Below are 15,115 nucleotides of genomic sequence, written 5' to 3' on the forward strand. Positions count from 1 at the left end.
TAGAGGACGAAGTAGATATTTCAGCATGAGGGGTGGGGTGGGGTAGGTTGGGGGTTCTTCAGTGTGACTAGTTGACTGCAGCTGTAGAGAAATCAGAATTTCCTTGGACGAATATATTTCAGAATTTAACGCAATACCTAATTTCTTTTTGCGAATATATATATATATATATATATGTGTATTCAATTAATGCACGTAATGAAAGGTTGCCTTTCGTGAACTTTGGATTATATTGTGTGAATGATTGAATAAAATAATTTAAAACAGGTTTCAATAATTCTTTTTATATTTATTATAATTAAAAATACTTTCACTTTATTTAAAAAAATTATAAATATCTAAAATAAGATCCAACTAATAAATACCCATTTATAATAGAATGTCAAGATATTCATTAGGCAAATATTAATACAAATAAAGAATAATTATAATTAGAACAAACTATTAAAGAATCGTGTAATTTACATGATATATCAGAGTCAGGAACAGGTTTCTAGAAAAGAAGGAAGTTACTAGAAGAAATCTCAGACGGTGTTCATATTTTATTACACATTTCAGAGTCAAAATTTAACGTAGGCACAAGAAAGGTGGCAAGAACGTTAGGCGAGCAACTTGTGGTGGTGGATGACTAGGGGGGTAGTAGAGTCGTTTTCAAGGATGGACGGCTGTGATTATGTATATGTAAATAGTGGACTGTAACGGATTGGAGGGTGAGGATAGCGGATGGTTTTCAAGATTTGAATGGATGGATGTGTTGAGGTTCTTGATAGCGACAGTTAATGACATAAAACAGTATAATATTAATTTAGAAAAACACAAATTAGTTTTAAGATAGTAACATTCATAAATATTGTCCAATCGTATGCAGTTTTAAGTTCAAACAGTCTATAGTATTCACTTTAGTTATTAAGAATGTTCCACAACTTCTGAAAACATGCTTCCAACAAATGAATCAACACTCTTGAAATTAATTCTATTTACATGAACACAACATATCCTTTACACAGTGTCTCAAAGGGAGCAATAGGCGAGATCAAAGGTGCAGAAAGGCAAAGCAATAAGGAACATGCTTTTCCTTTCCATAGGTCAAATCAAGACCTAAAGTTAGAAAAGAATCTATATGCGAGAAGGAAACAGAGATGGGCAGTGTTGGGGCCAGCAGGAGATCCCACCCAACAGGGATGCTAAAAAAGATTTGGGACCAAATCCTCAAACATCTTCATCAATAAGTCACCACACACACCAGATCTTATGATGTAGTAACATGATAGTTGTGGCTAATAAAGTATGCACGTGTTTCCAGTATGAGTGATAATTCATAATAAAAGAGAGCAGCAACCTAAACGGTCATTGTCTATTGATTTATCCTTTCATCCGATGAAGTGAATAAGTTTCTCAAATATGGCCGAGGACGACGAGAATATCTAGATATTCCTACAATTTTATGGGATTGGACCAAGCTGCTTTGTCTCAACAATAACTCTTTCATGACTATCCTTCAGGTTTTCATCATGTTCTTTACTCATGATCATGCTAAATTCAGACAGTTTCTTTTTTACCCACGTATAAGGATGGATGCCTGATCATGGAATTCACTTCTCCCTTCTTACCCACCCACCTTATAGACACACACATTAGTATTCATTGTCGAGCAAACTTGGGTTTGTGCCCACACGTTCCTATCACCTGAAAAAAATATACGAACCTAGATAGAACAGCAGACAATTGACAACAAGAAACATGGACTGGCCACTTTCCTATCTGAACCTACATTTAGAACCAACAGGGCTGAAGTAAGCACAAAACAAATGATTGGACGATGGTAAAGAAAATAAAAGGTTCAGAAAACATTTACAACATTTTGGACATTGATTATAAATTTATATACAACAAGAGCACATGCAAAGTGATGAATATGATACTGTTGTCCACATGAGAAGCCTGGATGAAATGATACGTACCTTGATAAATACTTCACATTTCTTGTAGGCAAGCAAGACAAAATCTAAGTTTAGTTGTTTTTAGTTTGTACTACTGGTCATATGCCTATATAACAAAAAGCAGTGCATGCCACTTATGCTTCACATAAGTTGACATCTCTATAGCAAACTTCTGTGTTATCCTAAGGACAACACCTTCCACTTCCAATGCACATTTCAACTAATAAATATGATGAAGATGCTGGTGTAGTCGTGTAGCATAATCACCAAGCTGAAAGTCACTCGGAGGATACAGGCCAAAAACATACGAAATAGGCTTTGATACTAACATTGACTTTTTGGCAGTCACCTCATCGAACAACTCTCCAAAGCTTTTATCATCAAACAGAAATGACTGTTTGAGGAAGAAGAAGCTATCTCTCGCCAGTTTTTCCACCTGATACAACACTAAAAGCAATAAGAACAACTATCTGCAAAGGACAGAGCCAATACGACAAATATATTTGGTCAAAAAACTGAGCCTCTTATGTCATACTAAATTGATGAAGAAACATAAGGACACTCAGCCCACTTGATAGAGAAGTAGTACCAACATTGACTGAAACCTCACTCTAACTTGACATTAAGTCTTAGTTATGCATATTCAATAGATAAAATCACTCCAAGATAGAAAGTTACACTTATGTTTTAATGCTCCATCTCAAATCTAAGTTGAAAACTGGAGTTTATGAAGTTTTGCCATTACCTGTAGTTGTGAAAACCGTATATTGTTCATGGTTAGGATTACTTGTACTTCATGCAGGGCATCTGCCAATATCCGGATGGCTAGATAATTGAAGAAAGTTCGGACCAGGCTCTTCTGTCCTTCCCCATACTCATTACCAAATCTAGGAAACCATAATACACATTTGACAGCATCCCATGGGATCAAATTGTCCCCTTCCTTTGACATGATTGTTTGATATGGGTGGCTAAGTCCCCACAGGATATTTGTGCCCATCAGTGAAGGATCAAGAGTGAAGGAATCTGTCTGGGAAGTGGTGGAAATTATACAGGAAGAGTCATACTGAAGAGCCAGATTTGAAGAAAAATGAAGATCTATGTCATCTAATATTAGCACGCATCCATGTGAAGAAGTGGGAAAGAATTGCAGAAGAGATTCTGCATCCTTGTTGTCCTCTTCTGGGAAACACAAACTTGATTCAGTGCTTGATATAGCTAACGAATCAGAATCATGAGAAAAGAAACATGACTCTCCATTGCGGCATCCCTGCAAATACATGCAACTAATCAGATTTATTACCAGTGGAGCAATAGAGTTAGATCAATGGGTCCACAAATAGCAATAATCTCCGGAGAAAAAATGGGAAGTAAAAAGCATATTTTTAGTCTAATTAGGAGACATGGAGATTTAGAAGTAAACCCTTGTGTATAGATGCCATATCCTTGTACGAGTGTGCTGTGGTGGTACATAGTTTGGTAGTGTACTTAAGAAAGTTCTTCATAGCGCTTGTAGGCACCCCCCAGGGTTCAACTAGAAGATTGGAACTAGTTATTATAAATCTATGGAAAAACTGGAAATGTTGCTTAAGATTTACTTAGGACTATTGACATTTTCTTTTGTAGGTTCTTCAGATAACCCTCTTAACTAGCATACCAGAGGTTAGACTTCTCCATGGAAACGAAGAAGCATGGAGGGTATTGCATATCAATTATTTTGGTCTGGTATTCCATATCCTAGTATCAGGATGAAGCTTCTTGAAGCTGCAGACAGCCACCATATCAATTCTTATAACTCCAACAAATTGCATGCTGCTAAGATGCAGCAAATCAAACAGCATATAATCTAGAAATTTGCTGAGGAAAGTTGAAATGGAAAGGAAAAGTAGTGGAAGTCAAATTTCATAACATTTCCTTTCTGTAGAATAAGAATAAACAGTAAAAGTTTTAAATGCAGATGAGCATGACAGAAAATTAAAAAAAAATTGCTTCAGAAAGTAATAAATGTTACTCACAATTATATTTCTATGAACATTTCCTTTTGAGTTCTTCTGTAAACCAAGTAAAAGGAAATGCTTTCCACATAGGGTTGTCAATGAGTAGGGTCTTACCCTACCCACACCCAGACCCATAAAAGACCCATTCTATCAAATAATACCCAGACCCCACTCAACCTGCACAAGATCCAATGCCGTTGTCTTGGACCCAATGTTTTGGGTCTGGATAGAGCCTAGACCCAAAACTTTTTTTTTCCTTTCTTCCTTCATCATGTTGTTGTTGGATAATACTTGACATTTTTATTTAAGACAAAATAATTAAAAAAAGACTAAATAAATTTCAAATTAAATTAAATTTCTTTCTTTTTATTTTCTATTTCTACCCATAATTTATTAATAAATTCAGAATTATTGAGACCAATTCAGAAATAAAGATTTTTTTTTAAATTTTATAATACCATTTACAAAATAATCTAATGAAACTATTAAATCTATATATTTAAACGCAATACAATTTAATATTATAAAATTTTAAAATTCAATTTTTTCACTTCAAGTCTTCAAGCAATCATTATTGCCTATCAAGATATTGAAAAATATACCTAGCATGATAATATATTTATATAACTAATTATTAAATTTTTTATTGATTAAAAAATGCATATAGTTAAAGAATTACACGATAAATAATGTTATGATGTCTTAAGTTTTTTAAATTTGCTCAATTGCATGTAGATAAATTGAAAAATAATAATCTAATTGAATTAGGGGAAAAAAAACATTTGTTGGGTCTAAATTGGGGTATTTAGACCACTGGTAGAGATCTAACCCAAACTCACTCTATTTTTTTAATGGGCCTGGGCCTAGGTCTGGGTAGGGTCATTGACATCCCTAGTTAATTCCATATATTGTTGGTGAATCACATCACAAGTCAAATTAGAACCACATATCGGTTAATAACTTGAGTACTACTACTATTGCAGTTATGAAATACAAGTACCTGAGATACCACTGAAAGTAAAAGTTGTTCTATGATTAGATGATACTCAAGGATTCCAATTTTAGAGAAATGCCGAAGAAAGAGTAAATAGATATACCTGCAAAGAGAAAAAGAATTTGCAAACAGGTCGTTTTGCTTGGAGTGAGTGAGAAAAAAAGCACTGGCTGCCCCTATTGCACAACCCATTGACAAAATATCTGCATAGTGGTGAGCTCCCAGCAGTGTGATGTCCATTAACAGAAGCATGTGCATTCTGTTCTCTTGATGAATTCTCGGTAAGCTGGATTCTCATCTATTTTACATGGAAATGAAAAAAGGGTATCACCTTCACATCAGAAGAAACTCCACCTAGAAAACTGAGTGTAGTACCTCTTTGATTATTGCTGAAAACTTTCTTGCCACCTCATCTGTGTGAAAGTCAAAGGGTCCAACAAAGGGTACAGCAACACATTTCCTTGATTCATTGCCATGCTCAAGGTCTTCATCCCCCACAGCTAAAGCATCAGCATCCTTCTTCTGCACGCACTCAAGATAGCATGTATGCCAAAAGTCGTATGGATCGTAATGAATTGGGACACTTCTTGATATAGCCAAAAACTTGGGCCGAAACCGGTGCAAAGAATTTAGGATCTCATCATCTGCAGACAACATGCCCAGGATAAAGCAAACAAAAACTAGCTACTTAAAGCTCAAAGAAATCATACATGTTTCAGAAACTTGTTGCAGGGCAGGTAGGACAAGTTCGTGCAATGAGCACCATTCTTCCTCAATCTTTGGAAGCAGAATTTTTTTATCTTCCATCCCATCAAACTTAAAGATGTTTTTGAGCCGTTCAAGCCGGCATCCATCCTATAGAACGGCAACATTGAGCTGGTTACAGAAATGTCAAACTATCATGTAGACGACAACAAAAAATGTCGGCAGAGAAGAGCACAACTTACCTTGAAGACACGTTGCCAAAACTGAAATGCAGAGAAGTTGCCCATATACAACACCTCTTTTCTACCTAGCCCATTATTCATACCATTTCCACTATAATAGCTGTCAGTATACTCCATGAACTGAAGAAATCACATCTCCCAGTCATTAATTCTGAAATTGTTAAGACAAGATAGAACTCAAAAGGAAACTAGATAAGACCTGGTTGTCCTGACCAAAAGGACGAAGAATGGGTAATGGCTGTAGATCCATCAATATACCAAACAGAATGCCTTCCCGGAGCATTCCTATGTCGGCAAACTTGAGAATAAGCACGGAAGCATCAAATGATAGAGAGAAACTAGACAACAAGCGTCCGAAAAAGGTAGGCTCGTGACGCCCCCTGGATGCCTTCTCCAATGCACGCATGTGAACCAGCAGATCCAGTGCATCCTCAACAACATCAGGGTCTGGAGGGTCCAGGGCCTTCTGTAACAATGCTAAAATGAAAACAATAGAAATCAACACCCTAGTTTCTGACCCTTTAACAGGGCATGACAGATAATTTACAAACAAACAATGTTTTCCAGTTCATCAAAGTCAGATGCATAGACAATTACCTAGGCAACCACATTTAACAACACACAAGGCACATTGACTGGGGAAATGAGTGGTTAGCCTATAAAAAACCAAATATCATATATGAAATGCTTTAATTTTAGAAGGAATGGAATTTCAATGCTTTACTTTTCACATGGCTGACAATGGAACGGAAATAAGGATCCATGTACCAGATACCTTGTGAGTATGGATAAAACCTTTAAAATGGAAAAAACTTTCTGGAGTTGGAAATCTATTGTAAGTCTCATGCATATCCATGGAGTTTAAAGTGAAACAATGCAATATGGCTATCCCATAGGCATTTGATAAAGAATTACAAGGCAATTTTTAAAGCATTCCTTTGCAAAGCACACTTACAAAAGCAAATATCATCAGACTCTTTATTTCATTCACCAGATTATAGTAAGAGGTGCATATGAGACAGAAATCTCTTTTCAGGCATAAAAAGACCAATCCCCTTTAAAATATGAAATAGTAAACGGGTAAATATTTAATGGCATGACAACACAAGAAGCTTGTTATTGGTGACAAAATGATTAATAACCTTAAAAATTGCTTTCAGAGAAAGAGTAATACATAGATCACTTGATTACCCAGGTTTAGATTAGTGACATTAGTAATTATCCAACCCAAGTATAACTCCCCCTATTGTTTCACCCTTTGACTACCTAGCATGTGATTGGCAGTCAATAAAAGCTTCCATAGACTAGCTTATTAGAATCGACCAGAAAAGGCTCCAGCGCAGAGGTCCAATTTTCCACCGAGCTCTAAGATAAAGAAGCCAATACAGTAGGTAAGAAAAGCAGATCACCTCTTGGTTCATTAATAGCTTTAGATTCAGCACAGCATATGAGAAGTACTTGCAGCCGTAAAGATAACTTCAGTATTGCAGGGGACTCATAATCCTCCAGTTGACCATAGAATGATCCAGTTACCAATCGATATACGTGACCATCACAAGTCCGACCAGTTCTGCCTTTGCGTTGTTCAGCCTGTGATATGCAATGATGAGAACCAACAAATTTCACCAGACAATATGGAAATGAACCATAGCTCACAAAACCTGAGATTTTGACACCCAGACAAGCTCTGCAGAGTCTGTTTTTCGATTACCATCCCAGAAAACTTGCAAAGAACGACAGGAATCTATGACATACCCTACTTTGGGTATTGTAACAGAAGATTCTGCAATATTTGTGGCTAGTATTACCTGCACTGGGAGCAAGATCATATATGACCATAGAGAATATCATAGCATCTGAGGCTATTAGCCTTGCCAACATTCTGATACCATCTAGTCATCCAACATCATATGCACATGAAAGGAAAAGTAAAGGTATAAAAAATTGCTACCTTACGATGGGACTTCCAGATTTTCATAGCTCTGAGTGCTTGTTCAGTGTCAATACTTCGGTGCAAAATGTGAACCTTGAAAGACTCACTGAAAGGCTTCAGGAGGAACCACTGCTGCTCCAATGTATAGTATGTTGGGAGGAAAACCAAAATACTCTTCTCAATATCAGGTTCATTTTTGTGAATATGTAACACCAAATTGTGGATAAGCTTGTGCACTTCGGGCTTGAAATCAGGTTGAGCCATTGTTGGGTTTGGTCCAGAGCAGTATTCCAAAGAGAGGTTCTCACAGTTCAATCCAAGAAGTTCACTCACCTATTAAAAACAGTTAAAGACACTACTGGCTTCTAATCACAAAGAAACAGCAAAAAGAAATGAATAGAATTGAAATTTTCCTAATCTACTCTGATTGTCACATATTTCAGGACAAAAATGATAGTACATTGACTATAGAAACCTTAAAGGCTTTCTCACTTTGGTAAAAGGGTATACGGCAATGAATAAGCTAACAGAAGATGCATAAATTATCCAGGTCTTTCCACAAGAACAGCCTGTTATAGTTGTAAGGCAAACATCAAGCACAAATGCTTGCAAAAATACAGCAGGAACCACCACAAATGGGAATATGCAGCATCCAGAAACAAGTGCAGATACAAAGTTAATTCAGTAGGAATTTCTAAATATAAATTTTAGTTTACCTGCTACACAGTATAGAAGGTAGCCAGGTCATCTAAAAGACGAGGGCAAACGCATTCAAAAGCAATAACAAATTGCTGCATATACATAATAGCTATGTGGTTTCCAGTTCACAAAATCTTACTTCTACCCCAAAAAAATTAGAAGTGGTGGTAGAAGAAAAACCTCCAAGATGTAACACAAAAACCTTAAACACCAATTTTTTGTTTCTTAAGTTTCCATTTCACATCCTTAAAATTTCAGAATATCGACAAATGGTTATTTAATACATCAAATAGGATTGAAGTTGGAGCACTTGGTCTCACAGATCTGAGTGAACCATCCTTTTGCAACTTCAAGATTAAAGCAGAAATGGAAAAGATTACGTAGTTGTGGTAAAAGGTGTAAACAGAGGGAGAGAGAGTATTTGAAATCACCACAAGACACTGACAGATAACCAAATAAAGCTGCTTGCATGTAATACCTGTTCAAGATAGAACAGTTTTCTTTGAAATAAGGTGTTCTTCCCAGTGCTAGGAATCGCCAATACTTCTACTCTTTCACCCCTACCAAGATCCTTGAAGTATTCACGATATCTTGAAATATCCGCAGTAGCAGACATCAAAACCACCCTAGAACATCACATACGTGTTGAGACCCTCTGGTGTAGCCAATAATTCCATTATGCATGTTCCACCGTGCTAAATAGAGACATAAAAGAGGTGCAAAGATTAAGCTAAAAGACTACCAACCTCAAGTCGTTCTTTTTAAGTAAGAACTGCTTTATGCAAACAAGAACCAGATCAGACTCCACAGATCGTTCATGCACTTCATCAAGAACAATAACTTTGTATTTAAGTGCATTCAATCCCTTCTCTCGCATTTCATCCAGCAAAACCCCAGCTGTTTTGAAAACAATCTTGGACCTGACAACAGTTAATAATGATAGCCAGTGGCTAAACCGAATGACACAGATTACGGAAAAAAGGCAAGATAAAAACACATGGAAACTAGAACTTTGAATCCAATAAGAAGTCAAACTCACACCATGCAGTGTAAAAACAAAGTAGATGGGAAGTGGCCCAAATTCGAACCAACAAAGCCTATTTCAATGATTTGCATCCTCATACGCAGGTTATGGGGGCAGATGGTGTTTATTGCAGAGATATTAATCATAAGCCTACCTAGCTGAGAAGACCCTTGAGTGACCAATGTGGTACCCAACCTCTCCACCTACTTCACAATTACGAGCCCTTGCTACCATTCTAGCAACAGCTACAACAGCAAACCTTCTGGGTTGAGTACAAAGTATGGGCTCTATATTTTCTTCCAGTAGGAATTGTGGGATTTGTGAGCTCTTCCCTTAAAGTGAAGCAAAGTTCAGTAACATTATTGGTCAAGTAGCTAAAGAAAAACACTGTAAATATCATAGCAATAGAGAGAATCAAATCCGTGTTATATAACCACTTGGAAACTTTGAAAACAATAGAATTCACCCCTCTTGCCCACTAAAACAAACCAAAAAGAAAAAAAAGCATAAAACAAACTCCTATATTTTAGATAATCTATTTCTAAGCAAGATGTACACACCAAAAAAGGTGCATCTAAGGAAGTATTTTCAGGATGCACCACTAATAATTGCAGAAGTACACTTACTACGAGGGATCATTAAGTACACCACAAAGAATTATCATTTCATACAAGTACTTGTGGACTCCAGTCATGCTCCACTTATTGTTAACATTAATACATTGACATACTAATACATTCTTAGTACATTTATCGATAAGCAAATCCCATATAGTACCACGGTGCAGAATATTAGTGGCAAAAGAAACTCGATCTGCTCCTCTGGAAACAGTTCATCCATGTGAAGTGTGCCAACAAAAAACAAAATCATGCATGCCTACTAATTTCAACGAGCAAATGTGAACACGAACATGTGGATTTATTTCAACTTGATCCAATACACAAAATTTATTGTGTAGAAACAAGACATCAGTAATAGGACCTCTGCTTTAGAAGTGCCTGAAAATCAAACGAACTGCAGTCTCTTTCTCAGTTGAACTGTGCCAAGTAAAAAAGAAATTTAAAGCAAGTATTTGCTGAACTGGACTTCCAAATAACAAATATGAATTTCTTAAACTAAGAATAGAAAGGGCAGAAAATGATCAGTGAATTAAAATTAATGCCACAGAAAGTTAGCTGAAAGTGTCAGAACGGTATTAGCCATCACGACCATTTCAAACAGAAGTATTATACAATAAAAATGGAGTAGGTGACTAGTGAATACCAGTTATAATTCTAAGAAGGAAAAATTACTTTATCCCTATAGTCTGACCCAATCAGACATTCATATACCTATATTCTTGTAAGGTCGAATAGTTTAGTTTAAAGCCATTAAATAAAATTTTCAATTCAAAATAATTATTTAAATAATTCCCAAAATCTCAAACTGTCTAAAAGGATAGCAATATATTTCCAACAACTGTAGAAAAAATAAATATATCCATTTATGTATATTCTAAAGCTTATGAAAATTTATTCAGAACATACACATATTTAGCTTATTAAAGTAAATTCTCAAATATCTAAGGGAAAACATAGGAGTATCAGATTATTTCCCAGACAACCATGCAGGGATGATAGTAAGTGTTGTTTAAAAGATGACCATCGTATATTTGCTTTTTAACAATTGACATTAAGAAAACCAATGTGCAATTACTTTGAAAATAGGTTTTCACAAGTTCTCTGAGTATATGTTTTTTCTTAACTACCTTGACAATAAACTGCGGCAAGACGCATCTAGACAATTTCAGGTTTTTTCAGATATTAAAGTCTAAAAAAAAAACTTTGATAAACTTATCATGAATATTTCATGTTATAAAGTTTGTTGTGTTGAACTTTATTTCTTGGAGATAAGCATGCAACTGCCAGATCGTACAAACTTATTTCCTCTATGTAATAATGCAATTTGAGCATTCTGTAAGGGCCAGAACACATTAGCCAAGTGGAATCTCTAGAAACCCCACCGCACCCCCCAACCCAAAAAAAAAAAAAGAAAAGAATCAAACAATAATGACAGAATGAGCAGTTCAAAAAGAGGCAGAAAGTACTACCGCAACCGGTTTCACCGATGATAAGAGTGACGCGATTCTCCAAAATCTTCTCGATGATCTTATTTCTCATCGCCACCACCGGAAGATCGGAGAACTTCGAGGACGTCTCGGCGAACGACGAGCAAGAAGATGACGTCGGAGAAGACGCCATTGTCTCGCAAAATTTCTCCGAATTCCGACACTGAAACCCCCAAAAGACCCCTCAAACACTCGAGAGCAGAGAGACTGTTCTGCTGTATTGAGTCGAGTCTGAGTAAACGCCGAGTCTTTCCTTGTATGTAATTTATGGCTAGTCATCCCGCTTTATTCGTGAAAGGAGTCCCATTCCCGTAAAGGTCATTGTATGGATTGGACGCGCGCCACATAATAAATTAAAATAATTCATTTCAAAACAGTAATATACTTCAATTCAATCAATATATCAATACGAACAATAACAAAAAATAAATTATAATAACTAATATAAAATAACTCACACGTTGAAATATAAAGTACAAGTAATATTGATTATTTGATCACAAATTACTGGGTAAAATTAAAATTTGATAAATTATTTATAATTTTCACGCTTGATATTCTTAATTTTGTAACAATATACGCCACCAATGCATTAAAAATAATGTAAAATTAAACTAATGAATTTTGGGATACATATCTTTAATAGAGTTTCATACATAGGGTATTCATTTATCCGTATAACTTATAGGGTATTCATTTATCCGTATAACTTACTATCTTGTAACACATTATTGATTATTTTATAAACAACATTTTGACAATTTTTATGTATATTTGAATTTATCTTTTTTCATAATTTCGAGAAGTATTTTTTTAATGTTAATGATATTGTATTAAAGTTGGATAATATAACACGTATTTTAATTAATCAATAATATAAACAAGTATAAAGTACATATTTATGGAATGTGAATATAATTAATTTTAACAAAATGTTATTTTTTAAAGAAAATAAAAAGAACAAAATCATATTTAAATGGAAACCAACCACTATGTGTGTTTTTATTTTTTAACTTTCTATATATATAATATATATAATATAAAAAAGATGTGATTTGATAATGAACAACACTTTTGTCTCAAAAAAATACAATATTAAATATATAATATTTATATATACATATTTATATGTAGACATATATATAAAAGATAATGTGATAATGAACAATGATTTTTATCTCAAAAAATTCCAACATCAAACCTACACTACTTATTTTAAAATATTTTAAATTATTTCAAAAAATAAATTCAAATATACTATTTATCTCCAACACGTACTTATTTTTTTTTTTTTCCTCTCTATCTTCAAAATATCAAAACAAAATACTTAAAACACACTGTGAACATATCTAGGCCATACAACCAAAACTTGGAAACGAAGGAAGCCAAGGAAAGGTGGGAGAGACGCGCGACAGAGCGAGGGTGTCATGAAACGGCAGTCGTCTCCACGTTAAGAAAGTGGGGTCAGAAAATCAGACTTGATTATTTGTTGGTTTCTGGAGGGCGTGGGGTCCTGCTCCGCTGTGACATCCCCTTGGATGTGTCGCTGGGACACTCGCCTGCTGCTGCTGCTTATCTCCCCATTTCTCGGTTGATATCATGCAATTGCTAAAAATCAACTCATCAATCATAAATATAAATATTTTATTTGTTTTTATAATAGTATGTATATATTATTTGGATGTTATGAAATAATTTAAAAATATTATTGTGTTATAGTTGAATAATATACAAATATATTAATTATTTTAAAGATATCGATATAAATTTTATATAAGTATTCATTATTTTTTCCTACGATATTATACAAAAACGTCAATATGCTTCTAATACGAAAAGCACCTGACATATCAATACTTTTATATAATTGACAAATACTATATTTGTATTCCAGACTTTTATTTAGGATTTCTCATAAATTGCAGAGGCGTCGCAGGGTACAGTGTTTTCCATTAGGGTGTGTTTGGCACGGTCTTGTTTGCATTATCAATTTTCAAGTATTTTCAAGTGAATTTTCATTTTTGTATTGAGTTTATGCAATATATATATATATATATATAATGATTGGTTTTAACATTTTAAATTAGCTATGCGTATGAAATTTTAAGTGTGATATATATAATAATAATTATTATATGAATTATGAAATTTATAATTTTTTATAAATGAAGTGAGGTTAACTTTGTTCGTTCCCTCACAATTTACTCTGACAATTAACTATCTTTCTCATTATTAGACAAGCGTCGCTTTATTCTATTATTTATAAATTTTCTTATTTATACAGTCCATATTTTTTTTATAATTATCTCTTATTTTTATAAAATTTAATTTGATTCAGTTAAGATCATGTTTGCTATAGGAAGGCAAATCATGCAGCAAACATTTTGGCCTGGAACGACAACTGCTTTGGCATCCCCGCTGCAGATTTATGAGATTGTGCATGCTTTTGTTGAAGATGTTGTAGTCTCATATTTATCCTTTGCTTCGATAAGGCATACTGCAACCACAAATGTAATATATTTTGAGCTTATCTTATATATAATATATCCTTTTTTTCATGTTAAAAAAAACTTTTAAATAATGACAAATAAATTTGTAAAGTAAAATAATATTTATATCAATATTTTATATTATACATTTTAGTAATATGGACACGCGTTAGAATGTGCAAAATTCACTATTTATTATTATTAATTAACCCATTTAAAATATATTTACGCCCTATTTGAAAATTAACTATCTACACACGATCCTTTTTCGTTAGAGTTTAGAGAAAAATGCTGAAGTTAGCAAATAAAAAAATATGTTTTTTTTTAATTTTTATCCTCATTTAATATTTTTATGTAACAATTTTACATTTATAAGGAAATACATATAATAATATTAACATTACTCCATATATATATTACATTCATCCATTTATAATATAAAATATATTTGACAATGTTAAATAAGAGATAAAATAAAAATTTTATATAATTCTTTTACTAAGGTTAGCATTTTTCATCAAAACTATAAACAAAAATAGATCGGGTTGGTGTAAACGAACAATTTTTAAATGTTGAAATGTCGTTTCAAAATTAAGAAAAAACGTAATTTTATATTTTTAAAAGGGATCTAAGTGTGATTAACCTATTAACTAACAAGAATGATATAACAAGTTTTCAAGGTATTTATTGATAAACTAAGAAGTTATAATTGACCCACTTTAGGAAGTAAGATGCTTCAATTAAATGATGATAAAATATTTTGTATACTTACGATTTTTTATTTAATTTTAAGAGTTCAAAACAAGTTATATATAAAAAGAAAAATATATTGTATATACATATATATATATAGAGAGAGAGAGAGAGAGTGCATTTTGGTCATTTTCTCCTCACCACTCAACTTTCGGTATTTGCAGTTTCGCCCCTGGATCAGCACCAACCTTATACCATTAACACTTGACTACGATCTGGAGTGAATCGAGTC

At 33.9% G+C, this 15,115-nt stretch overlaps 1 protein-coding gene across 3 annotated transcripts; it reads right to left on the reverse strand.

The window, feature by feature from the left end:
* On the reverse strand, window positions 1,849–11,942 carry LOC105163130 (DExH-box ATP-dependent RNA helicase DExH8). 3 transcript variants are annotated; one of them, XM_020694723.1, is made up of 15 exons: window positions 11,624–11,762; window positions 10,516–10,571; window positions 9,689–9,866; window positions 9,257–9,430; window positions 8,989–9,136; window positions 7,830–8,144; window positions 7,540–7,686; window positions 7,288–7,468; window positions 6,078–6,355; window positions 5,879–5,998; window positions 5,642–5,786; window positions 5,307–5,575; window positions 5,035–5,229; window positions 2,686–3,210; window positions 1,849–2,376 (listed from the first exon to the last, which is right to left on the reverse strand). In XM_020694723.1, exons 3-15 carry the CDS (start codon window positions 9,766–9,768, stop codon window positions 2,161–2,163), a joined length of 2,793 nt encoding a protein of 930 aa, XP_020550382.1. In that variant the 5' UTR covers window positions 9,769–9,866; window positions 10,516–10,571; window positions 11,624–11,762; the 3' UTR covers window positions 1,849–2,160. The 3 variants fall into 3 exon arrangements, with proteins under 3 accessions (XP_020550382.1, XP_011079666.1, XP_020550383.1); XM_011081364.2 differs by lacking the exon at window positions 10,516–10,571 and having other exon boundaries at window positions 11,624–11,942; XM_020694724.1 differs by lacking the exon at window positions 10,516–10,571 and having other exon boundaries at window positions 9,689–9,861; window positions 11,624–11,760.

Source organism: Sesamum indicum, linkage group LG6 (assembly GCF_000512975.1).
Source record: "Sesamum indicum cultivar Zhongzhi No. 13 linkage group LG6, S_indicum_v1.0, whole genome shotgun sequence".
Taxonomy (NCBI): domain Eukaryota; kingdom Viridiplantae; phylum Streptophyta; class Magnoliopsida; order Lamiales; family Pedaliaceae; genus Sesamum; species Sesamum indicum.